General features: G+C 45.5%; 1 protein-coding gene across 1 annotated transcript in view; it reads right to left on the bottom strand.

Moving 5' to 3' along the window:
* SIDT1 (SID1 transmembrane family member 1) overlaps positions 1-27,399 on the bottom strand; it is a 440,759-nt gene that overhangs the window by 6,740 nt on the left and 406,620 nt on the right. The window contains exons 22-24 of the mRNA XM_086935576.1: positions 25,730-25,835; positions 15,894-16,004; positions 9,971-10,084 (exon numbers count right to left, since the gene is read on the bottom strand). Coding sequence (XP_086791702.1) covers positions 9,971-10,084; positions 15,894-16,004; positions 25,730-25,835 — 331 coding nt within the window. The remainder of the gene's footprint in view (positions 1-9,970; positions 10,085-15,893; positions 16,005-25,729; positions 25,836-27,399) is intronic.

Here is a 27,399-nt window from a genome sequence, read left to right as displayed (position 1 = left end):
TGTGACACATGGGAGATGTGTCAGGCAGAGAGAGGGATGGGGGTAACCAGAAAGAATGCTCCAGAGACCTAGAAAGCCAAAGAGGTAGGTGGAGAAAGAGGCAGAAATATAGATCAAATTTTAGAATGCGGTAGAGAGGTAGAGAAAAGGAGGAGGAACTGTAGAGAGGAGAGGGGTGGGTGTAAAAAAGGGGTCAACAGAGAGGTAGGATAGGAAGAATGTCATTAGAACTGGAGGCTGCAAGATGTAGAGAAAGACAAGGGGTAAGGTAGAGACACAAGTATAGAGATGCAAGATAGGACAAGATTGGTGAGGTAGCAGAAGGGGCGACATGAGAACTGCTGGATAGAAAGTCCAGCAATGTAAAGAAAGTAGTAATGAGGAGCGAGAACGGTGGAGCGACATGCATGAAGGGCAGAAAAAGAGATGAGTTGTAGAGAGAAAAGTTGACATAGTCTCACAGGCAGGTAGAGGAAGAGAGGTGAGATATTTAAGGAAGAGAGGAGTGAGGTAGCAGTAGAGAGATGTATATAGAGATAGAGGTGAGGTAGAGATGGTGAACTGAAACAGAGTCCAGGGTACAGAGCGAGATGAGAGAGGAGGTAATGATGGAAAAAAGCAGCAGAGGTAGAGAGGCAGGAGTAAGGTAGTGAGAAAAGTGAGATAGAGGGGTCAGAGGTAGAAAGAGAGGGTGTATCTAGATGTGAGGTAACAAAACATTGTACGATAAAGGATGAGGTTTGTTAGGGGGTGTGGGATGGATGGAGATAAGGTAGTGAGTGGGATGTGAATCAGAGGAATGATGTAAAGGGACGAGTGAAAACCACTGGTTAAAAAGTGGCAAAGGTGAGGTACAGAGAGAAAGAGAGAGGTGAGGCAAAGAGAGATGAGGAGTGAGAGGTGAAGTAGATGGAAGAGAGATGCAGGGAGGGGAATGAAAACAGCAGTAAGGTGCAAAAGGAGAGGTGAGATAGAAATAGAGGTGTGCTAGAGAGAGGGGGTGGTTAGAGAGGTAAAAATACAGAGGTAGAGAGAGAGGATGTAGCCTTATGGCTAGAGCGGTCGACTTTGAAGGTGGGGAACAGGGTTTGAGTCTCGGCAACAAAGCTAAACATCCATCGGGCCTGATTCACAGAATGAACTTAAGACTCAATCCTAAACTTACTACTATTTTGGTATTCACAGAATGAACTTAAGACTCAATCCTAAACTTACTACTATTTTGGCATTCACAGAATGAACTTACTACTTTTGGTATTCACAGAAGTTAGGATTTTCTCTTAAGTTTGTCTTAAAACAAACTTAAGACAAAATCCTAACTTCTGTGAAAACCAAAAGTAGTAAGTGCATTCTGTGAATACCAAAATAGTAGTAAGTTTAGGATTGAGTCTTAAGTTCATTCTGTGAATCGGGCCCTGTGATTCTGGGCTAATCAATGAATCTCCCCGTGGCTAGTAAAAAAATGAATGGTTCCATCGGTAACAAAACTGGTGCTATGTAAATCGCTCTGATACCCGATGTCTCGGGTCTAGTTTGGCTATATAAAAGTCTAAAAAAAAAAAGAAGAGGTGACATCATCACAGTCAGATTGGGTTGTAGGAGGTGGAAGAGAGTGGCCAGATGGCATTGGTCCAACCAGTCAGTACTAATGTAGGTGAGTGGGTTGGGCGGTGATCTAGTAGGTGAAGAAAAAGTTGACAGTGACCAAGAACAGGACCGGTGTATGTGGAAGTGACCTCACACAAGGTACCAGAAGGAAGCTGACAGATGTACATCTGGGCAGTTAGAAGTTGAGTATTTAGGACATGTGATTTAGAGTGAAGGGATTCAACCGGAAATTAGCCACGTGGAAGCAATAATGAATGTACCAGAGCCAGTGTCACAAGCACAACTGACGTCATTCTTGGAGCCAACCACGTTTTATTCAAGGTTCATTGAACATTATGAAACCAAACTTCAACTGTTCAGGCGGCTGCTAAAGGAAAAGAGAAGTTCATTTGGTCTGATGAACAAACTAATTATTTTGAATGAATTAAGACTGAAACAGCACGTGCTCCTTGTTTGAGGCCCTTAAATGATGGGTGCTGAACGTATCGCTGCTGTGGATGCCACGGATATGGTGCGGAATTGTCACGGGTGAGTGGATTGTGGCGCTTGCTGAATGTACACTTAAAGTGGCTGAAGGAATTATTCAGCCACTGAGCGTGAACTATTGGCTTCTACAGAATGGATGTGTGGGGGGAAAGTTGAGAATTAGAACATATCTTAAACCCTTGGTCAACATGCTGAGGCCAGGAGGTGGGGGAATATGACCCTCTCTAATATCTAAATTGCAATTGTATAATTGTGAAGTTGAATATATGCAAGGAAAGGGTAATGTTGCAGCTGATGGATTATCGCTTCTTCGTACGGAGGGTGAACACGAGGAATCTGAATGTGAGGTGTCAATCACTTGCAATGACCTTATAATGACGCGGTGCAAGGAGTGGACACATTGAAAGGGAAGGAGTTGACTGAGGAAGTGTGGATGAAAGAGATGGAGCCGGAGGTAGAATTAAGGGCTGTCAGATCGTACATTCTTTCAAGGTTGCCAAAGGAAAGCAAGGAAGGGTAGCTGTGCTGTTTTTGGGAAGGTGAAAGATGAAGTTACCTTGTGTAATGAGATCATTTTGATGGGGATGGGGAAATCGTACCTTCTACCGGTCTCTGTAATGCAATTACAGAGATATGTCATGAAGGTCATGGAAGGATTTCAAGTGCTAAGAGGAGAGCCAAGGATATATCTTGGTGGCCGGGAATTGATGACATGATTGACCGGTGGGTGAGGGGATGTGACATTTGCTGTCACAGTGACAAAAACAGTGTTGTCGAGTACCTTTGGAGACACTGGGCTGCACTGTTTTTAAGTCACTCCTTGCCCTTGCCCCAGCTTTCACCTCCCTCAGCCTCAAGAGCCACATTCCTTTTAGGAATCTTCGGTCTTCCACACATAACCTTCTAACCGTCCCCAGGTTCAAACGCAAAAAGCACGGAGGCTCCTGCTTCTCCTTCCTTGCCCCTACAACTTGTAACTCCCTCCCCATTACTATCCGACTCTGTCCCAGTTACACCTGTTTCCGTAACCTACTTAAAACGCATTTCTTCCAGCTAGCATACGAATAATCCTTGCCGCCTACCCTCCCTGATTTTGTCTATGAGCGCCATAAAACCGACTGGTGACCGTGCGCGGTAGAAATAATTTTAACATAACATAACATAACATTTGACTGATGAGGTCTAGATTAGAAAGTGAAGCTGAATGTGGTATGGTTGTGTGTCGTAGGATGCGTGATAAAACTGTGCGATGATCATGTTGTTGGTTAGTTGTGTGCGCTCTTATCTCCATTGCCTTCATTTTGGAATCACAGTGATATTTATTTTGCAGCTGTTTGTCCTTGTTGGTGGCTGGGTATCTTTTATTAATTTTGGAACACAGCAATTGTGTGGAGCGCTAGTTGGTTGGCGGGATGGCTAGAGTGTTTGATGGTCGCATGCTTAGTATGTTGTGAGGGTGCAGGAACTATGGTGTTCTGGAATGGTGAGGTGCAAGTGGAACGGGCAACAATTGGGGATGGGGATTGACCAGGCTGGAGATGTGAGTGCTACTCCTGTTCCTTACTGACTACTTTTGAAATAAACAAGACTTTGGAACTCACCTTTCACAGTCCATAGTTTTTACCTCAGTCTTAACAAGTACCTGCAAGCATAAAGTTACGTTTAAAGGCAAGTATTCCCTCGGCACATCAGCCATGTGGCAACGGAATGCAGTGTGCAATCCTGGGTGCAGGAAGGGGATCAAGCGGGGAATGTTCAAGTCATGATGTGAAAGGTCTAAAGGTGCGAGTCCTGAATTTAGAAGGCCTGAATCTAGGACTCTTGAGTGTATGACTCGGAAATATAGAACTCTTGAGTGTAGGACTCCGGAATGTAGAACTCTTGAGTGTAGGACTCCGGAATGTAGAACTCTTGAGTGTATGACTCCAGAATGTAGAACTCTTGAGTGTATGACTCCGGAATGTAGGACTCTTCAGTGTATGACTCCGGAATGTAGAACTCTTGAGTGTATGACTCCGGAATGTAGAACTCTTGAGTGTATGACTCCGGAATGTAGGACTCTTCAGTGTATGACTCTGGAATGTAGAACTCTTGAGTGTATGACTCTGGAATGGAGGACTCTTGAGTGTATGACTCTGGAATGGAGGAGTCTTGAGAGTATGACTCTGGAATGGAGGACTCGTGAGTGTATGACTCTGGAATGGAGGACTCTTGAGTGTATGACTCTGGAATGGAGGAGTCTTGAGAGTATGACTCTGGAATGGAGGAGTGAGAGTATGATTCCGGAATGTAGAACTATTGAGTGTATGACTCCGGAATGTAGAACTCTTGAGTGTATGACTTCGGAATGTAGGACACTTCAGTGTATGACTCTGGAATGTAGAACTCTTGAGTGTATGACTCCGGAATGAAGGAGTCTTGAGTGTATGACTCCGGAATGGAGGAGTCTTGAGAGTATGACTCCGGAAAGTAAGACTTTTGAGTGTATGACTCCGGAATGGAGCACTCTTGAGTGTATGACTCCGGAATGGATGAGTCTTGAGTGTATGACTCTGGAATGGACGAGTGTTGAGTGTATGACTCTGGAATGGAGGAGTCTTGAGTGTATGTCTCCGAAATGTAGGACTCTTCAGTGTATGACTCCGGAATGTAGAACTCTTGAGTGTATGACTCCGGAATGTAGGACTCTTCAGTGTATGACCCCCGAATGTAGGACTTGTGAGTGTATGACTCCGGATTGGCGGACTCTTGAGTGTATGGCTCTGGAATGGAGGAGTCTTGAGAGTATGACTCCGGAATGTAGAACTCTTGAGTGTATGACTCTGGAATGTAGAACTCTTGAGTGTATGACTTCGGAATGTAGGACTCTGCAGTGTATGACTCTGGAATGTAGAACTCTTGAGTGAATGACTTCGGAATGTAGGACTCTTGAGTGTATGACTCGGGAATGTAGGACTCTTCAGTGTATGACTCCGAAATGTAGGAGTCTTGAGTGTATGACTCCGGAATGGAGGAGTCTTGAGAGTATGACTCCGGAAAGTAAGACTTTTGAGTGTATGACTCCGGAATGGAGCACTCTTGAGTGTATGACTCCGGAATGGATGAGTCTTGAGTGTATGACTCTGGAATGGACGAGTCTTGTGTGTATGACTCCGGAATGGAGGAGTCTTGAGTGTATGTCTCCGAAATGTAGGACCCTTCAGTGTATGACTCCGGAATGTAGAACTCTTGAGTGTATGACTCCGGAATGTAGGACTCTTCAGTGTATGACTCCCGAATGTAGGACTTGTGAGTGTATGACTCCGGATTGGCGGACTCTTGAGTGTATGGCTCTGGAATGGAGGAGTCTTGAGAGTATGACTCCGGAATGTAGAACTCTTGAGTGTATGACTCTGGAATGTAGAACTCTTGAGTGTATGACTTCGGAATGTAGGACTTGTGAGTGTATGACTCCGGATTGGCGGACTCTTGAGTGTATGGCTCTGGAATGTAGAACTCTTCAGTGTATGACTCCGTAAAATAGAACTCTTGAGAGTATGACTCCGGAATGGAGGAGTCTTGAGTGTATGAATCCGGAATGGACGAGTCTTGAGTGTATGACTCCGGAATGGAGGAGTCTTGAGAGTATGAATCCTGAATGGAGGAGTCTTGAGTGTATGAATCCGGAATGGACGAGTCTTGAGTGTATGACTCCGGAATGGAGGAGTCTTGAGTGTATGACTCTGGAATGGAGGAGTCTTGAGTGTATGTCTCCGAAATGTAGCACTTTTTAGAGTAGAAATGAGGAATGTAGGACTCTTGAGTGTATAATTCCAGAATGGAGGAGTCTTGAATCTGCACCATTTATCAGCTCTGAATTTCTGAGTCCTGAATATATGCTATCAATGCAGTCCTGAATCTACAATCTTGACGGTATACATTCTTAATGTACAAGTCCACAAAGTACGAGTCCTGTGAGTACAAGTCCTGCATTGAAATTCCCTGAATGTAGGGGTTCTCAATGTATGAGTATTGAATCTGTGAGTCTTAGGCAAGACTTGAATGTACAAGCCACAAATGCACCAGTCATGAATCTGTGTCTCCTTCATGTACAGATCCTTAATGTACCAGTCCAACATTTAAGGGTTCTCTCTGAAAAAACGAGTATCACATTTATTTACTGAATGTACGAGTCCTTAATGTATAACTCCTGCTTGTATGAGTCCTGAACGAAGAAATATTTAATGTAGCAGCCCTGGATCTATGAGTCATGCCTGAATCCAAAATGTTGGAATCCAAACAGGGGTTCAAGTATAACACTTAAAATGATGAACAATATAAAACAAATAACCCAAAACTTATCTAAATTAGGAAAAAAGAAAAAAGAAGAAAACTAACATAGTGAATAAATACACAATAAAAGAAGGAGAAAAAAGAAGAAAAATGAAAATCAATCAATCAATCAGTGACACTTATAAAGCGCGCTACATACCCGTAGGGTCTCAAGGCGCTGGGGAGGGGGGGGGGGGGGGGGGCGCTACTGCTCGAACAGCCAGGTCTTCAGCTTCTTCCTGAAGGAGAGGTGGTCTTGGGTCAGGCGCAGGTCGGGAGGGAGGGAGTTCCAGGTCTTGGCGGCCAGGTAGGAGAAGGACCTTCCTCCTGTAGTCGCTCTTCGGATGCGGGGGACGGCGGCGAGGGCGTGGTTGGCTGATCGGAGGTGGTGTTTGGGAGCGTAGAAGTTGACTCGGCTGTTGAGGTAGCTCGGGCCTTGGTCGTGTAGGGCTTTGTGTGCGTGGGTGAGGAGGCGGAAGGTGATTCTTTTGTTGACGGGGAGCCAGTGAAGGTCTCTCAGATGTCCGGAGATGTGGCTGGTTCGTGGGATGTCGAGGATGAGTCTGGCTGAGGCGTTCTGGATCCGCTGGAGTCTCTTCTGGAGCTTGGCGGTGGTACCGGCGTAGAGGGCGTTGCCGTAGTCCAGTCGGCTGGTGACGAGGGCCTGGGTGACGGTCTTCCTGGTCTCGGTGGGGATCCACCAGAAGATCTTCCGTAGCATGCGTAGGATGTTGAAGCACGCCGAGGAGACGTTGTTGACTTGCCTGGTCATGGAGAGGGAGGAGTCCAGGATGAAGCCCAGGTTGCGTGCATGGTCTGTCGGTTTGGGTGCGGTGCCCAGGGCGGGAGGCCACCAGGAGTCGTCCCAGGCGGAGGGTGAGGAGCCCAGGATGAGGACCTCCGTCTTGTCCGAGTTCAGTTTCAGGCGGCTGGTTGTCATCCACTCGGCTACCTCTTTCATCCCTTCGTGCAGGTTGGCTCTGGCGGCGGCGGGGTCGTTGGTCAGGGAGAGGATCAGCTGGGTGTCGTCGGCGTAGGAGATTATGCTGAGGTTGTGTTTGCGTACGATGGCCGCGAGGGGGCTCATGTAGACGTTGAAGAGGGTGGGGCTCAGAGATGATTTTTGAGGGACGCCGCAGATGACTTCGGAGGCCTCTGACTTGTATGGTGGTAGGCGGACTCTCTGTGTTCTTCCGTCGAGGAAGGAGATGATCCATTCCAGCGCCTTGTCCTGGATTCCGATGTTGCTGAGGCGCCGTACTAGGGTGCGGTGGCAGACCGTGTCGAATGCCACGGAGAGGTCTAGGAGGATGAGGGCCGCTGTTTCTCCATTGTCCATCAGGGCTCGGATGTCATCGGTGGCGGCGATGAGGGCGGTCTCGGTGCTGTGATTGGCTCGGAAGCCGGACTGTGAGGGGTCGAGGGATCCGTTCGTCTCGAGGAAGGCGTCCATCTGCTTGTTGACGGTCTTCTCGATGACTTTGGCTGGAAACGGGAGGAGCGAGATGGGGCGGTAGTTCTTGAGGTCGGTGGGGTCCGCTGTTGGTTTATTGAGTAGAGCGCGGAGTTCGGCGTGTTTCCAGCTCTCAGGGAAGATGGTGGTGTCGAAGGATGTGTTGATGATGTCTCGCAAGTGGGGTGCGATGACAGCGTCGGCCTTGTTGAAGACGTGGTGAGGGCAGGGGTCGGTCGGTGATCCGGAGTGGATGGAGTTCATCGTGCGGATGGTGTCTTCGGTGCTGATCGGGGTCCAGGCGTGGAGGGTGGTGGTGGGGGGTGGTTGTTCGGTCATGGTGTGCGTTGGTTGGTTGTTGAAGCTGTTGTGTATGTCCGCGATCTTGTTGTGGAAGTATGAAGCGAGGGAGTTGCAGAGGTCTTGCGATGGGGTGATGTCGTTGTTTCCTGCGCTGGGGTTGGAAAGCTCTTTCACGATGTTGAAGAGTTCCTTGCAGTTGTGTGCGTTGTTTTCCAACCGAACCAAAAGAAATGCCCAGATATTTATTGGCACAGGATACCCATGTACAAATTATTTCATTTATATAGAAATGTTTATTAACAAAAGTGAACAGTCAAAAACAATCATTAGACAATAAGGGCCCTTATGGGATTACACAAACAATACTGGAACTATAACTATTACAGTGTGTAATGAAACAAAGTGGCTGAGGGAGATTTTATACAACAAACACGGGGTTCAGGACAAAACAGAAACAACACACAGCAAAGAATGCGTCCTCTTCAATTTGGGCCACATGTAGGCATCAACAGTGTTTCGACTAAAAAAGATTTATAAGGTCATCGTCAGGACAAAGCAACAAACTTTTAAGCATCCAAGAAAATTCAATAAAACATCTGTATCAAGAAATGAATCATCAACAATATATGATGAGATTCCAAGCACAGGAAGAGTAAGGCTTCAATGTACAATGGAGAAGTCACACTTGGGTGACTTAACAGGAAGCTATTGTACATGAATGGCAAGCGTACAAAATCGCAGAGAGTCTCCACCGGACAGATAATTAATCGAATCAGCTGTTACTTCAAATTGAGCGAAAAGCCCCATTAATTTGTGACAATTCAAGGTACTGGTCGACGAGCAGGTTCCAAAAATGTGTGAGGTGACTGGTCAAACTAAACTGTTTCCCAACGTAAACAAAATTAATAAAGTAGTCCAGCTGAGTATTGTAACAAACCAGCCATGCTAGTATCCAAGATCCCAGTTGCTGGGCTCACCTAAAGCTAAATGGATCTAGGAGTCATGCCTGAATCCAAAATGTCACGTTAAAGATCCGCACTTACCGGCAAGCAGTAACAAACTGGCTAGGAGGCACCTCTTCCATCTTGGTATGTCGTGGACTCAAATTTATGGCCAAGGTAACAAAAGGGCTACAAGAAATTTAAGCGACATAAAGTTCCTAAAGTCTAGCACAAAGAGCGGAACAAGGCTTGAGGGCCGCGGCGGCATAAACGCCATTAACAAAATCTTGCTAAAAAAAAAAACTTGATCATAATAATATACTGTATTGAATGAAATAAGATCGGTATTGTCTCTTTTACCAGTGACAGAACTTTTATGTTTTTATACTGTACATAACTGAAATTTTAATCTGTTTGAAGATTGTAACGATTTTTATTAATCAAACAATAAAATTAACTTGAACTTGAATCCAAAATGTGTGAGGCCTAAATGTATGAGTTTTGAATATATCCTTCGTCCTACAAGTATTAAATTGCCAACTTGCACAGTGAGAAATGATGACCAAGGGCTATTGGTGATATGTTATCCTACTCTACGTGCTCAGTTTTCCAATTTGTTTTCAATGGGCATGCTGGTGACACTCGCTGTATACCAGCAGCGGGTGACAGTGTGATTTGTGTGTAAAGTAGGCGAACACCTGCTACCACACAGCACAACTTCCATAGAAATGGCAAATACGACTCCCCCAAAAAACTTCACAAATTTAATTCAATGAGAACAACACTCAGTTCCACGCAGAACCGACCATGTCATGAATCAGCATGACATGGTCGATTCTGCATGGAACTGAAGGAATGAACAACTCACCAAAAAGGAGAAGAACATGGCTGCCGCAGAGAGGAAGTGCCAGATGTCGTGGTCATCGAAGAAGCTCATGAGGATACACTCACGGTTTTTCTCTCTAGACTCCGCCGGGGTTTTCTATGGAGACAAGAGTTACACGTGGCTTCTTTGACTCAGAAGAAGCACATATATTCATTCAGCTGAATGACAATCTTCAACAAATGGTGGACTACACCAGAGAATTATTTTCCCCTGAGCATTAGCTACTGGTGAGCTTTACCATGGTCACTGTCTCTTTGAGGGAAGCCGGGCATATTCTCTGTACAGGCCTGCTCTCAACTACCAGAGTCTTGTCTGTCAAAGATCCAGTGGGTGGAGGCACAGGGGGCCAGCTCACTTTTCTGCCAAAGCTGTGCTTAGCAATCCTAGCAGAGAGTATCCATAGTGCAAAAGGGACATCTTTTTAATATAGCATTTCAAGTTCAAGTTCAAAATAGTTTATTTGATTAAGTAACTTAATCATAAAAACAAGAGATTTCATCACAATGATAAATACATAAAACATACTAAAATATACTGACATAACATTTATTCATTCATCTATTTACGGCAACAAACAGAACTTTTTAGAAAGATGGAAATAGTAAAGCATGTTTTTTCATCATTAAGGGCCAGATGTACAAACCATATTTTCAGGTCGTAAACAGGAAATTAAACTGTTTGCGACCGCAAAATTGGTCTGCCCCATGTACAAACCCTATTTTGCGAACCAGTAACCTATTACTGACTCGCAAAATAGGCATTGCGACTCGCTATTAGGAAGGGGCGTGCCAAGGGCGTCCCTTCCTAATACAGAGTTTCACTTAAATGTGCGATTGTTTTGTGATAGCAATTGCGGTCGCAAATCACTTGCAGTTTACCATCTTCTTCAAGTAGGTTGTAAGCCACTCGCAAATGGGAAGGGGTCCCCTTTCTGAGTGTTTGCGAAAATATTGTTTAGAAGCAGGCAGTGGTACATGGACCACTGCCTACTTTTAAAAAATGAAACAGTAACGTTTAATTTTTCTTTTTCAAATGCATCCAGTTTTCCTTTGAGGAAAATTGGCTGCATTTAAAACAAAAAAACTGCTTTGTTTAAAAAGCAGTCAGAGACAAGGTGGTCTGCTGAACCCAGTAGGCCACCATCCCTGGGAGTACGAGCTATTCCTAATGGGGTCGCAAATTGCACCTGCCTCTGAATATTAAGGAGGGAGGCAATTTGCGACCCTATTAGGAATCGCAAACAGTGTCTTAGACACTGTTGTAAATGACCATTTGCAAATCGCAAATTGATATGGTTGTACTTCTGGCCCTAAGAGTCGGTAAGAAAATAGGAGATGGCCTGCAAGACCTAAAATTGTGCAATTTTAAGATAATCAATAAAACAACATGGTCAATTTGGGGGCAACCCCCCTTCTGCTTCTGAGTAGGCACCTGAGTAGACACCTGCTGTTGATTTTACGGAAGCCAACAAACATGGTGTCAGCTGGAATCAACCTTAGATAGAATTGACCTGATCTGTCATTGAGCAGAGCCCTTGCGACAAAATGCTCTGCCACCAAACTGGTACTAAATCACCAGTGACTCTGGCGGCCGCTTTAAATCCTCACTGTAACTCTAATGCTCCAGGTAACCATCTGTCATAAATGCACTGTGGGTGTTGCTCATGATTTCAGAGGTAAACAGTGGTGCATGGTCTCATGGCAATAACACACAAACTAACATTTCTGATTAAGTTTTTGTAATCAATCAATCATCCTTCATATAGCGCGGCAAATCACCTGTGAGGGTGAAAAAGCACTGGGGTTGCTCGCTGCTGTGAGGTGATCTGTTCATTCGAACTACCAGGTTTTGAGTTCTCTCCTGAACTGCTGGAGCGATGAGGTGGTCCTGAGGAGCAGGGGCACAGGAAGGTTGCTCCAAGCTTGGGCCGCTAGATATGAGAAAGTGTCCTCCGCTGTTGGCCCGATGGATCCAGGGGACATTTGCGAGGACGATGGAAGCGTATCGTAGGTGTTTGGTCAGTTGGTGGAAGGTCAATTGTTTGTTGATATATGCTGGCACCCCTTCACTGTACAGAGCTTTGTAGGTGTGTGTCAACATCTTGAACTGGCATCTCTTCTGGATCGGGAGCCAGTGTAGCTTCTTGAGGTGGGGTGTGATGTGGGTCCACGTGGGGCGGTCGAGCATGAGTCTTGTTGCTGTGTTTTGTATTGGCTGGAGTCTCTTCAGGAGGCGTGTGGCGATTTCTATGTAGAGTGCGATCCAATAATCCAGGCTTCTGGTGATGAGGGCCTACGTCACAGCTTCTGGTGTCAACTGGAGGGGACCTGAAGATCTTGTGGAGCATGCGTGGGTGTAACGTGCAGCATGTGTCATGTGTCCTATGTTCAGGACTTTACTAGCCTGAACACCATCAAATAGTTTTTTTAACAACTGGATTCATATATTTCTGCAGTTCCTTTCGAAAGTGTAACTTTTTGTGTAGTGAAGGGTCATGAAAGATAACATTGAAAATTCCCATTGATATTCTTTAATTAATTTGTGTTGTGGAGTAACGAATGACAACGTGCTGAGGATCATGGATATAGAGGCAAAAGTCTTATGTTGAAGTCACAGCTCCTAAATTGAATCTCTGTGATCTCAAAAACCCACCAATGTATTTTGAACGTGGGATTCAGCAGGGAAAGATTTGGGGAGAGGAATTCCATTATAACATATTTTAACTGGAGGTCCCTCTACTTTTCACTTCTAATCCTTTATTTTAACCCCAAATGTCAAGTCAAGTCAAGTCAGAGAATTTATATAGCGCACTACATACCCGGAGGGTCTCAAGGCGCTTAGAAAGGGGAGGAGGATTACTTGTCAAATATCCACGTTTTAAGTTGCTTTCTGAATGCTAGATGGTTCTGGGTAAGGCGAAGGTAAGCGGGGAGTGAGTTCCATGTTTTAGCAGCCAGGTATGAGAAGGATCTGCCTCCCATGGTGGTCTTATTGATGCGAGGTACAGTGGCGAGGGCATGGCTGGAGGAACGTAGTTGGCGGGAGGGGGTGTAGAAGGACAGTCGTGAGTTGAGGCATTCGGGTCCGATGTCGTAGAGTGATTTGTGTGCGTGGGTTAGCAGTCTGAAAGTGATTCTCTTATTGACCGGTAGCCAGTGGAGGTCTTTCAGGTGACCAGAGATGTGTTCGTTGCGCGGGATGTCTAATATGATCCTGGCTGAGGCGTTTTGGATTCGTTGGAGTTTCTTCTGGAGTTTAGCGGTAGTACCCGCGTAGAGGGTGTTTCCGTAGTCCAGTCGGCTCGTGACCAGAGCATGGGTGACTGATTTCCTTGTTTCGGTGGGGATCCAGCGGAATGTTTTTTTGAGCATGCGAAGAATGTTGAAGCAGGATGAGGATACGGCGCTGACTTGTCTGTTCATAGAGAGTGAAGAGTCCAGGATGACGCCTAGGTTCCGTGCGTGGTCTGTCGGGATGGGTGCTTTTCCAAGGGCTTCCGGCCACCAAGAGTCGTCCCATGCAGAGGGGGATGTACCTAAGATGAGGACTTCTGTTTTGTCTGAGTTCAGTTTCAGACGGCTTTGTTTCATCCATTCGGCAACTTCTTTCATTCCTTCGTGTAGGTTGGTTTTGGCGGTGCTGGGGTCATTGGTGAGAGAAAGGATTAGTTGAGTGTCATCCGCGTAAGAGATGATGTTGAGGTTGTGTTGGTGGGCGATGGCCGCGAGGGGGCTCATGTATACGTTGAAGAGGGTGGGGCTGAGTGAGGATCCTTGTGGTACGCCACAGATGACTTCAGTGGCCTCGGACTTGAATGGTGGGAGGCGGACTCTCTGGGTTCTTCCGGTTAGGAACGAGGTGATCCATTCAAGTGCTTTTCCTTGTATTCCGATGTTATTGAGGCGTTGTAAAAGGGTGCTGTGGCAGACTGTGTCGAATGCTGCAGAGAGGTCGAGGAGGATGAGGGCGACTGTGTCTCCATTGTCCAGTAGAGTTCGAATGTCGTCTGTTGCTGCGATGAGGGCGGTCTCAGTGCTGTGTTTTGCTCGGAAGCCGGACTGTGAGGAGTCGAGGGATTTGTTGGCTTTGAGGAATGCGGCGAGCTGGTTGTTGACAGCTTTCTCGATGACTTTGGCCGGGAATGGAAGGAGCGAAATGGGGCGGTAATTTTTGAGTTCGGTGGGGTCCGCTGTGGGTTTTTTCAGAAGGGCGGTGAGTTCAGCGTGTTTCCAGTCTTCCGGGAAGGTGGCGGAGTTGAAGGAGCAGTTGATGACGTCTCGGAGGTGAGGTGCTATGACGGAGTCTGCTTTGTTGAAGATGTGATGAGGACAAGGGTCTTTGGGGGATCCTGAGTGGATGGAGTTCATCAGGCGGATGGTGTCCTCAGTGGAGATTGGGTTCCAGTCGTTAAGGGTGTTCACGGGGGGAGAATGTTCAGCAAATGGTTGGGTGGGTTGGTCTCCGGGTTGGTTGTCGAAGCTGTTGTGGATGTCTGCAATCTTGTTGTGGAAGAATGAGGCTAGGGAGTCGCAGAGGGCTTGAGAGGGGGTGATGTCGTTGGAGTTGGCCGAGGGGTTGGAAAACTCCTTGACGATGTTGAAAAGTTCCTTGCTGTTGTGGGCGTTGTTGTCAAGTCGATCCTTGAATGCTGTTTTCTTGGCCTTTCGGATTAGTTGGTGGTGAGTGCGGGTGGGGCTGAAAGGTCTGATCATAAATCTGGATGTGGTGTTTTTTGTACAGCTACTAGTTCCAGATCTGAGGTGGAACATCAAAAGATGACCTGGCATTGCCAAAATGTACTCAGTCTGTTAATTGTGTGATCCGGTGTGCTATGCACATTTGTTATGGCCTGTTCACTTATTTCTTGTGTTCATAACTCTTTATTTGTGATTTATTCCATGGAATTCTATGTGCATCATTTTTGGAATGTGATGGACTTCACAACAGGAGAGTTACTGGAGGGCAGAACTGAGGGGCATATCGCCGCTTTAGCTGGACTTTTTCCCGCTAAAGCGGCGATATTTTTATCGCCCTATTAGAAAGCTGTCGCTAACGCTGTCGCTAACAGCAGTTAGCGACAGCTTATAGGCGATAGCTACATGTTTGGGTCCCACTTTGCATGTCAGCGATATTTATCGCTAATGACATGCAAAGTGGGCATACCCAAACTGTTAGCGACTGAAAACAGTCGCTAACACAGCTATCGCCTATTAGCAAAGCAGGCGAAGCGATAGAAAAATTTTCACTAAGCGCGAATATCGTCAAAACCTAACGCCTGCTCAGACCACTTCTTAACCTGTATATGCAATGGGAGGTGGATATTCAGGTTAAGTCCCCATTAGCGTTAATGCCTGAATATTGCCGGATTTCCAGCGATATTCAGGCATTGAGCCGCTATCGCCGGATATTTTATCGCTTTTGAGAGAAACGTTGCTGATAGCACTTTATCTCAGCGATAATATCCGGCGATGGGCGCCGATAAAAAAAAATGCTCTAAGCTCATTTAGCGATGAATATCGCTATTTGTTGCTAATATGCCCCTAAATTCCAACCCCTGCCTGCGTGCTCCCTTAACGCTGGCGAGGAGGATTGTGATGGATTTCACAACGGGAGAGTTACTGGAGAGCGGAACTTTGATGGTTGTACTCTCTTCCTGGTGGATGCATTAAAGAGAACTAAACTCAAACCTGTACCTGTGCGTTCCCTTAACAGAATTCATGGAAGAAGCAGTATGGATTTAGCCAAACCTGCACGCTTCATTGTCGCATATCCTGCATCAGGCCTGGAAGTGCTGACCTGATTACTTTGGCAGATTCCAGCTCTAGAGGATCAGAAAGGAGATGTAATCCCTAGGCTGAAGAAGGTCAATGCATATAAAGGAATGGGAGGAAAAATGGCCGCTTACCTCCCAGCTGCTGAGGTTCTGGAAGAAGAAGTAGAGAGCAGAAGCCCAAACGAAAGCCGTGGCGATGATACAAAAGAGCGGGATAGGTTGGATCCTCTCTGAGCTGCGGAGCTGCAAGAAAACAAGAAAAAGACATGCTAAGAAGGAAGGCTGACAGCAGGCATTGGTGCAAGGCATGATGGGAACAGAAACCCTGCAATAATTGAAGCAAAAACTGCAACGAGTAGAGAGCAGTACTGGGTGGAAGGATTAGTTCAACAAATACAATAACCAAAGCATGACACTAGACATAGACAGGAGGTGATGGTAGGACTACAATAACAAATACTGACATATGGTGTGAAATCAACCCGCGCGGGGTATAAACAGCAGACACTGCCAGTGGGCACTGGGAGAGGAGGGATGAAACACACAAAAAAACTAAAGTACGAATGATAAGCACAAATGAGCCGCCATTCTTTTTATAACGACGTGGACCAACAACACAAAACTGGCTCCAAGTGTTGGTTTCAAGACAAATTTATGTCAACTGAAAGACAACGAAAAGGCGGGCGTGGCGTAAAAGGCAGGTTACAACAGGTGCATTGGCTGGACTGTAAAGATGGTGGATGGTATATGTGGCTGGAAGTCCTTTTCTTTTTAGCTTTCTGTAAGAGTAAAACAATCATAAAACTAGTGCATTGTCACAAAAAAGGGCGTGTCTGAGGAAGTGCCTAAGCAGGGGAACTTCACTACTTCTGGCTGTTTTGGAATTGCTAAAGAATGAACCAGGCAAATATGATTTAAAGTTCTTGTCTTGGAGGTACCAACCCGGTGTATATACCACTGCACAACTTCCGCTTTCTTTTAGTCTCCTTAATCAATAGAACATTTAATTTTGTGCTCAAGCCAAAAGTTCAACAGCTAAACCTATTGGTTTGTTATTGCTGTTATCTGCACCCTAAAAATATTCTTGCTATGGTAAGAATTGATTTTTGAAATATTTTACCAAGTAAGTCATACTTATACACTGAAAAGGTGTGCTCTGAGGCCACAAAACGCAGATCACACTGGTGGACCTGCAAATTGTTCTGGTTGAAGGTGCTATTGAAAACGAACTAGCAAGTGTCAACATTTTCCGCAGTAGGGTAGTGGAAAGGTGTGTTCCTACGCAAATGTCATGGGAATTTGCATTGGCAAGAGGGAACACCCAGAAATGCTTTAGCTTTGTCTCTTACCACACTCATTGCACTTCTAAACAGATGCCTTATGTAGTGCAAAGAGTTTCTGAAAGTGCCCCAAACACCTTACATGGGAAGAAAAAATATAAAAAAAATATATGGGCAGTTGCTCATTATTCTAACCCTGTGCCTTTGGGGTTTTGGCTCTGCAGTTAATCTGCAGTTTTGTGGTTTTGGGCTGAGAGCAAACATCAGAGAAAGCAGAAGTCCCAGTCTCTCCAGAGAGTAACCCCCCCATGTTTTTGAACAGCAAGCAATGAGTAAAACTGTATAGATTGTTACCCAAAGGGACATATCTTATGATAATCCCCTTTAGTATATGGAATATATTACAAGCCTTCAAATATGAAAACAAAACATACTTTGTTACAATAAATCTATCTTCAAAGAAAGGTTTTTGCAATGACTTCTTAGTGGTCCCAAGAGCAATGGCAGTAGCCTTTCTTCTTAAAATTTAGCAATTATATGTAGTACCTGTTGAAGTATGAAATTGTGACCATGACCTAAGTGATAATCTTGTAAAACAAGTAACTCAATTACCTGAAAGCCTTTCAGGAGCAGCCTAATTGTTTAATCGAAAGAACACATAAGACACTTCTGACATACTATAATAATGTTCATCGAGATGATCAGCCCAGGCTCCTACCCATGTCTGACGGTAATTTCAACGGAACAAAAGTGCATTTAGTGCAGGATCAACATTTCCCCGCTGGCAGGTTTGGTGTCCACTAATGTCTTCTAGGGACAGCTGCCATACTGATGCACAAGAAGCTCAAAAAGTATGATTTATGACTGAGGAGTAACAATTTAAACATTCGTACGCAATTAAGGACACCTATAAGTATATAGATGCTTAAGGTAACTATTCCAGTTTATCATAATGGCTCTGTAGGAAGAAATTCAGGGGCATATTAACTAAGGGCCCGATTCACATAATGAACTTAAGACTCAATCCTAAACTTACTACTATTTTGGAATTCACAGAATGCACTTACTACTTTAGGCGTTCACAGAATAAACGTACTACTTTTGGTATTCACAGAAGTTAGGATTTTGTCTTAAGTTTGTCTTAAGACAAATTAAGACAAAATCCTAATTTGAGTCTGCTTAAGTCTGTCTTAAGCTTGTCTTAATTCTGTCTTAAGTTGGTCTTAAGACAGACTTAAGACAAAATCCTAACCTAAGTTTGTCTTAAGTCTGTCTTAAGTTTGTCTTAAGTGTGTCTAAGACAAACTTAAGACAAAATCCTAACTTCTGTGAATACCAAAAGTAATTAGTTCATTCTGTGAATGCCAAAAGTAGTAAGTGCATTCTGTGAATACCAAAATAGTAGTACGTTTAGGATTGAGTCTTAAGTTCATTCTGTGAATCGGGCCCAAGTGCTTTATCTCTGCTTTTTTGGCTTTAAAAGCCAAAGAAGCAGAGATAAAAATATCGCCCTATCAACAACAGGGTGCTAATGGGAGGTGGATTACTTGGCTAAATCCACCATGGGCTATCAACAAGGATATCCCTATCCTTGTAGTTTTAACGTTGCCTTACCAGCGATAACCTCCCAAAATGCCGCTATTGCCAGATTTTTTATTGCCTAGGCGGTTAGCGTTGTTAATAACGCGATAACCAGGCGATATTATCCAGCGATAGCGGGCGTTAAAAAAATTAACGCTAAGCGCCCTTAGCGTTAATTTTCCCTGTTCCTTGTTAATATGCCCATTAGTCTTCCAGCGGTTTTAAAAAGTTACTCCTCTTTTTTATGGTAACCTTTACGGTTAAGAACAGTACTACTCTCACTGGTATACATTTACGAGTTCCCACAAATTCGTGAAGGCATCCAACATTCGTCTGTCTGAAACATAGTGTAACCTTAAGACCCAGGGTGTTCATAGGGAGAACCCCAATATGTGACCTAGGTACTTGAATGGTGAGCTGGTATATTCCTTTAACTGAACAGGTTATAGCCCAGAAGGTCACTCTTAGCAGCCTGAAGATTGGGTCTGTGTTTATCGCTTGATCGCTAAGGAGCATATTAGCAAGAACCTCGTTAAAAGTATCACCGTTTTAGTGGCAGGAAACTGCAGCTAAAACGGCGATAATGGGCTTGCTAATATGCATTATAGAATTCCAATAGAAGCCCAGGTTAGGTGTGCAGGACATCTAACCTGGGCTTATATTGGAATTCAATGCTGCATATTAACAAACCCATTATTCCCGTTTTAGCTGCAGTTTCCTGCCGCTAAAACAGCGATCATTTTAAGGAGGTTCTTGCTAATATGCCCCCATGTTTGTTATCCTGAAAGGCTTGGACACTTCTTTATGGCCGAGAAAGATTCCTTTTACCGGTGGTTCCGGGGATGTCTCCAGGCATGATAACATTAGACAGTTCCTTGTTCGAAAATACCTAACAGAGAAGGATGGAAGTTATAGCTAGCAGATGATTCAAAAGTCTTTTACCTGTAAGCATTATTTGGATTACCATTAGAAGATAATCACCTTTTATGATCTGAATTGATTGAAATAAAGTCCTTTGATGAAGATGATGATGATAATCTGCCTAGGTAGTTGTAGCGAATCACGTGCATACTTGAGGGGACTGTTGCGGTTTGGAGCTACGCTTAACTTGGAAACACATGCATAAATGAACACAGGAGCGTGGGGATTTTCCTAGGAGTCTGCCGCCAGAGCTGCCGCATGCCAGGGTTGCCGATTACCAAAGCTGTCTAGTCCTGATTCCCCTTCATGCCTTATTCTTCCACCACTGTGCACTTCCTGTCTCTTCATCTCACGCATGCGGGTCCTTTTTCATCCCCGCTTAGTCCTTTGCCATTGTTGGTCTATCTTTCGCTTCCTACTTCTTTCTCTGTCTTTCACTCTCTTGGTGTGGGTCAAAGTCTTATCATGAATCCACATATAGCTCTTCTCAACACATCTCTTAGAAGTAGTACGGTCCCCGACTCCTTCAAGAGTGCGGAAATTCTAGCCATCCTGAAGAAACCTGGGGCTGATCCACAGATATTGAGCAATTACTGCCCCATATCCCTCCTGCCATACCTAAGTAAGATCTTGGAGGCACATGTGGCTTCCTGCATCAGCTCCTTTGTAGAGAAGTCATTTTTCCTTGATCCTCACCAGGCGGGTTTTAGGCCAGCTCACTCAACAGAAGCTGTCATCCTAACAGTTATAGATGAATTGAGAAGGGGAGCCGCCCATGATGTCCCACAGGCTCTGATTTTCCTGGACTTGTCTGCTGCTTTTGACACGGTCAACCATAATATTTTGGTCGACCGTGTCCGAAGCGCAGGCATCCAGGGCTCAGCCCTGGGATGGATTCACTCCTTTCTTAAGGATAGATACCAATTGGTCCGGCTAGGAAATTTCAGCTCAAAAAAAGGGAAATTACAATGCGGAGTTCCACAGGGGTCCTCTCTATCCCCCCTTCTATTCAATTTGTACATGCTGCCCCTGATTCTTGCCCTGAAAGAAATGGAAGTCTCGAAGTTTAACTATGCAGAAGATCTGCAATTAATATTTAATATTCAATCTACTAGAATGTCTGAGTTGAATCTTCAATCGGTCATGACGTTTATCAGCAACTGGATGAACGCAAATCAACTAAAGCTAAACCCCGATAAAACGGAGCTAGTTCTGACGGGAGGTTCTCTAAATCCTTGGAATCCAAATTTTTGGTCCTCATCTCTGGGCTCCCCCCTTTGCCAGCTTCTTCAGTAAAAAGTCTAGGGATCATGATAAGCAGTGACCTATCAATGAAACCCCAGATTAACTCGGTGGTCTCGGTCAGCTTCTTCCTTTTACGTAAAATCAAAAAGATTACTATCAGCGGAAGCTCTTACGTTGGTTGTCCTGGTGATTATTATCTCACGTTTGGATTACGCCAACGCTCTCTATGTTGGCATCCCGGCGTATCAAGTACAACGCCTGCAATTAATTCAGAACCACGCCGCCAGATTAATTTTCCAACTCCCTACTCGTCAGCACTTGAAGCCCTTGCTGAAACAACTGCATTGGCTCCCTGTGGTCCAGCGCAGTGCCTTTAAATTGGGATGTATAGTATACAATGCACTGTCCAATAAAGGCCCGAAACTCATTGATGAAAGGATTCAGAAATATATTTCCTCCTGCACTCTTCGATCGTCTAGTCATAATCTTTTGATCACCCCCAGTTTTAAGCGTATTAAACACGGGGGACTCAGGTTTTCAACGTTGGCTCCTCATTTCTGGAATTCCATTCCACCGTCTATACGCAATATGGATGCCTATCTCCAGTTTAGGAAACAACTGAAGACTTGGCTTTTTATCAAAGCTTACAACTAACTTCTACAATCTATAGGATTAGCTCAGCTCTCTCATGTCCTAAGCGCCAAGAAACCAACCCGGTGAACATTGCGCTATACAAGCAATTTTAACATAACATAACATAACATGAAAAATATGTCCCGGTCCCTAAAGAGGGGAGCTAGAGTCCACCACCACACACTAGCAGTGGTTGCAAGATCCCAGGTTTAATTACATTAGTATGAAACAATTATAATTTTGTATATATAGACTTAAGACTGATTCCAGTTGCTACTCTTCACAATGAGACTGCAGATCAGAAGGGTGCTTATAGTCAACAGGATGGCCAACCTTCGATTCAGGAAGATGTTCAGCACTACAGTGCACCTTCCTTGGAGAATTGCGTCCTAGACACAGAATTTATAAGTGGACGCCTGAACTTCAGTTCCTTCCCTTTCTCACCGGCGCTTTGGAGTTCTGAACCCCGTTTTTGGTTCTGAAGGGGCATCAATGGTGTTTTCTGCCGATTCTTGGTTCTCCCTCTGTGAGCAGGATTCACTGGTCCCTTTACTTATCAACAGCTCAGGATCACTTGCATTCACCAGTCTACCTGGATTCTTGCTATCCTCAGATCCCTAAAGTCGGGTTCTCCCACGGACCGATGTCCAGCTAGAGCTTTAGCAGGGGTAGCAGAGAGCGTTTATTCGGAAGTCACTATTATCATCAATCGTTCACTCCATTCTGCTATGGTACCTGCTCAATGGAAACAGGCCAAACTTCTCCCGCTTCTTAAAAAATCCACTGCTGACCCCTTGCTGCCCTCCAATTATCGTACCATCTCTTTGTTGCCTGCACTGGCCAAAGTGTGGGAAAAGGTGGTCTTCAGTCAACTTGAACCTTTGTGGAAACATCTGGGGTGCTCCACCCAGCCCAGTCTGGATTTAGAACATCCTACAGCACGGAGACCTCACTGTTTGAAACGGCTGAGGCGATTAGGGAGTGCCTGGACGGGGGCCTGATTTTATTGGACCTCTCTGCCGCCTTCGACGCGGTGCCTCACCGGCTCCTTCTCGCTCAGCTCTCTGCCATCGGCATCTCCGGTGCTGTGTGGGCCTGGTTAAAATCCTTCTTGGATGAGCGCACCCAACAGGTCTGGATGCCCCCCTTTTCGTCCTCTGCCAGGAAGCTATCAACAGGAGTCCCGCAGGGCTCTACTCTGAGCTCTCTTCTTTTTAATATCTACTTGACTCCTTTGATTACCCTGGCTGAGGGTCTGGGTGCTAAAATCATGGAATATGCTGATGACGCACAGCTTTTATTTACTTGGAAAGGATCTGAATTGTGTACAGGGGTTGCACAGAGGTGCTTATCAGCCATGTTCACTTGGCTGGCCCACACTCAACTCAACTGCAACGAAGAAAAATCGGAGATATTGTATGGCAAATTTCATCCGCTCTTTAGAGAAGCCTTGTGGCCGCTGGACTTTCCATGCCCACGATAGGAGGGCAGCCCGGCTAAGAACTTAGGGGTATAGTTCGGGGAAGATCTCCGGTTCTCCGAAAATATCAAAAAACTCTCCGGTACCTGTTTCGGCACACTCAAGACTTTGAGAAAAAATTTTCCCTTGCTACCGCAATCAGCAAAGGAAATGGTGGCCCAAGCACTTATCCTTTCTAGGCTCAATTAAGATAATGCTTTATTCAGTGGCATCCCTGGCTACCTGACGAATTAACTTCAATAATTCAAAATGCAGCAGCCAGACTTCTATTTAACATCTCTAAATGATCTAGTGTGAAGCTACTTTTACGTGACCTACAATGGCTACCTGTGGCTCAGCGGGTTCAATTTAAGGTCTTGACCATGGCCCATAAAGCCCTGCATGATTCTGGACCATTGTATATTAAGAAGCGCGTGGCCTTTTACAACCCTGGCCGCTTGCTTCGCTCTGCTTCTTTTCGCCTGCTGTTCACTCCCCGGTTTCGTCGCTCTAGGATGGGCGATTAGTCGTGGTCTGTAAAGGTGGCCATTTTATGGAACAGCCTTCCCGGCCTACAAATATCCCCCTCACCGCCTTACTATGATGTGATCTCGTGGTCCTGCAGCTGAGCAAGGATTCTGAAACAAAGAGCCTCATTTATGAGGCCCCTTGCGCCATCGGAACGTCACTTTTTGTGACGTTCCGTGGCGCAGAAGCCTGCGTGGTATTTATCAGGCAGCAGTACGCCACTTTTTGTGGCGTACTGCTGCCTGATAAATATCAGTCCCTTTAACGCAGTGTTCTGCGTTAAAGGGGCGTGCAGTGGGTGTTGATGGGGGCGTTCCCAGCAACATCCATGGCCTTTTGACACTGCCACAGATTTACGAGAAATCGTAAATCTGAGGCAGTGCCAAAAGCTTACGCCTCCCCACGGGAGGCGTAAGGAAGGCGCAACGAGGAGAAATGTCTTTATTTCTCCTCGTTTTTCCTTTTTCTATGTGTGCTGCATTCTGCAGCACACATGGAAAGAGGAAAAGCCTCTTGTGATTATTTTTGTACAGAAATGTTTCCCTTCCTGTACAAAAATATTCTTCCCCGCAACGCAGGCACCCTTGCACCATGGTGCAAAGGTGCCTGCGCTGGTGCACGCAGCCCATTGTGCGCTGGCGGAGGGGGAAAAGGGCAGGAATGCGCCGTATCTTATAGACACAGCGCATTTCTGCCCTTTTCTTTTGCCGTAGGGAAGCGCAGCAGGAAGGCCTGCGGCGCTGCCCTACGGCAAAACCTCATAAATGAGGCCCAAAGAGCCTATGGGTCTGTGGGACTCACTCAAGTCTCCTCATGACGTAAGAGTACATGTCAATGTTTGATCATAAACAAAATCACAATTTTATTGTTGCTTATAAGAGTGCCAGACAAAATATCAATAAAGTGCAGGCGGCGCAGTGCTCTTAAGTGCAGTGGTGCAACAATTAAAATATGATACATATATAATATATAGATATCCATGATTCAAACTTATTGGTCCAGCATAAATACTGTACCAGAAAACAACATTATTACAGATGATCCTCACGTTAGTGTCCAGGTTTCAACCCACAGGTTAAATATGGTGGGTCTCCTTCAGACCAAAACTCCCTCTGACCAGGCCCCTGCTTTTATGGAGGTCTCATTCAGTGACTCTGGGCCCGAGTCACAGAATGAACTTAAGACTCAATCCTAAACTTACTACTATTTTGGTATTCACAGAATGAACTTACTACTTTGGTATTCACAGAAGTTAGGATTTTGTCTTAAGTTTGTCTTAAGACAAACTTAAGACAGACTTAAGTTAGGATTTTGTCTTAAGTCTGTCTTAAATCTGTTTTAAGTTTGTCTTAAGTTTGTCTTAAGTTGGTCTTAAGACAAACTCAAGACAAAATCCTAACTTCTGTGAATGCCAAAAGTAGTAAGTGCATTCTGTGAATACCAAAAGTAGTAAGTTCATTCTGTGAATGCCAAAAGTAGTAGGTTCATTCTGTGAATACCAAAAGTAGTAAGTTCATTCTGTGAATGCCAAAAGAGTAGTAAGTTTAGGATTGAGTCTTAAGTTCATTCTGTGAATCGGGCCCATCACTTTTCCTTTTCCCCCGCGGATCGAATGAGCCTACCCGCTTCTTCATAAGTCTATGGGATTTTCGATTGCAACACGTCACGTCTGCCTATTCGATTGTTTTGAACGAGCAGATGCAATGTGTTGTGGTCAAAATTCCAATTGGCTTGGGAAGAAGTCACTGAATGCTTTTGTTTTAAGGAACTGCATTTGAGAGGATCTGGCTCCAATGTCCGCATGGGAAGCGCTCTGAGCTGGTAACCTGGAACCAGCCGGAAACGTATCAGCTTCCACATGCTGCTTGATCTAGCCAATTGTGCAGATAATGCAGCTGTGATGCAATGGGGAAGGTGCTTCGGGTGAGGTCAGAGTACAGTGAGATGGGAAGCTGGGCAGGACAGGCACTGCTGGCATGCTGGACTTGTGGACAGAGGGTTATTAAGACATAGGGATAGGACATGATGGCCCCTCTAAGCCAGCCACCATAAATGGCGGCTTGGTATGCACTTTTTATGATGACAGTAATTCTTTTTTTGAATTTGATTCTTACGCTGCCGGCCTGTGAGAGGTTGTAGGCATCATGCCATGTTCAAGATTCCATGTCTTTAATAAAGATTTTTGAAACTAAAAAAAAAAAAAAAACTCTGCCGCATGAAGCGACTCACTAGCAATATTCCTGTAGTGGCGCCAGTTGTATGCGGAGACGTATGAACAAGACACATATGACCAAGAGACTGATGTCAGCCTCAGCAAGTACCTTCATGATGATGTAGAAGGCCAGGTAGAGAAGCAGGTTACAGATGAAGATGCCCAGCATGTAAGAGGCGAAGTCTCTGGGACGGTAGACCAGACCGAAGATGGCGCTGAAATGGAGGAGAAAGACAGTCAGGGAAAGCGACCTGTGTTCACCCATGTCACATCCATGGCAGTAGAACCAATGACGACAAAGAAACCGGGGGTTATTTATAGATTGGATCAACTATATGTTAGTCTGCAATCTCCATCTCTGACGTTTACCACTTATTGTCGAGCACCCACCCACAAACCGCCCATGCCCTGGTCTTCTTGACATATGGTGTGAGAACTTGGCAAAGCATGAAACCATCGCAGAGGGCCTTCAGCCCTGCACAGTTGGCTATGGTATGACCGACAACCATGGCCTCTACGCAGGCTCTGTGCTTCCGTATCCCTCTGCTTAGTGGGCTCTTGGTGAAGGGCACAGCTCCAGCCCTGCACTGCGCCTGTCCGCGGTGCCCTCTGAAACCGCTGCACAAGGCTTGCAGCCAGGCACCCTGGGCACAGGGTGGGGCTTTCGGACATGCTCTATAGGCAGCCCTTTACACCGCTGACCCAGCTGCACTCAGCATTCTAGGTAAGGGTCATCTAAGCAAATCTAGGCCCAGAGAATCTGGGTGCACAAGATCATAGGCATTGAGCACAGCGCCCTCTAGACCAGCTGCACAACGCAAAGGGCCTGCACTCATGGCAAGTGCCCAGACCAGTGCCCCCACAAACCCTCTGGGGAACAACATCAGCCACAGGGCTATTGAATTCAAACAACTGCGGATAATCAGGGCGACACTTTTTATTTCTTTGTGTGGTTTGACAATGGTTTTTCGAGTACCATTCTTTGCTTCGCGAATCTCGCGGGGGTGAATTATTTTTTTTTAACAATCATTCACCTGTGTACTGCAACCGCCTCTCGGTTCTCTTCGGCCACTTCCAGGACTTCAGGGCAGGAAGCAGAAAAAGGAAGAACCCAGGCTTCCAGGCTCCTCTAAGCCAATCACAACGCTGCAATACAGTCGTGGTCCAGCGCTCAGACAGGGACAGGGAGCCTGGGCATGTTCTCCATGCAGGCTGTAATGCAGCTGGGTGGAGAACATGAAAAGTGCGCATGGCGGTTTCGCCAGCCCAAGACAACCGTCCAAACCATCATGCGCACTTAAGAGAGTGCGAAACAATCCTCCTCCAGCTTCTCAGTGAGAGCCCAGCCCCGTCCTTCGCCTACCCAGCTGAGCAACAACGGGAAATTGAAAAGATAATAACCATGAGTTTTTAGCATTTTATTCTTTCCGTTTTGACCTGCTCAGTGGGGCGACGCTCCTCCGCCTTAGCAGAGGAGACCCCCTGATACCCCTATCAGTCAGTGCTGAGAGCAGACTCTGAGAAACAACGAGGTCACACAACATGCAGGGCCTCATCCCTAGTACCAGGGTAATCCTGATGGGGCAGATAATGGTAGTTATTGGCCCCCTTGGGATTACAAGGTCGCAGATTGGTAGTATCTTACTCATAGGCTTCAGCGACTGGAAGAAGGCGAAATCTCCACTCTGAACACCACGCAAACAATGCTTAACTTGCCACTAGAGCTTGCACTACTCACTGCCACCAGTGACAGAATCAACGCAACTACTAATCAACACA

Source organism: Lissotriton vulgaris, chromosome 8 (assembly GCF_964263255.1).
Source record: "Lissotriton vulgaris chromosome 8, aLisVul1.2, whole genome shotgun sequence".
NCBI classification, from domain to species: Eukaryota; Metazoa; Chordata; class Amphibia; order Caudata; family Salamandridae; genus Lissotriton; species Lissotriton vulgaris.
The sequence above is the reverse complement of the archived record's forward strand: the minus strand, read 5'-3'. Positions and strand labels throughout refer to the sequence as shown.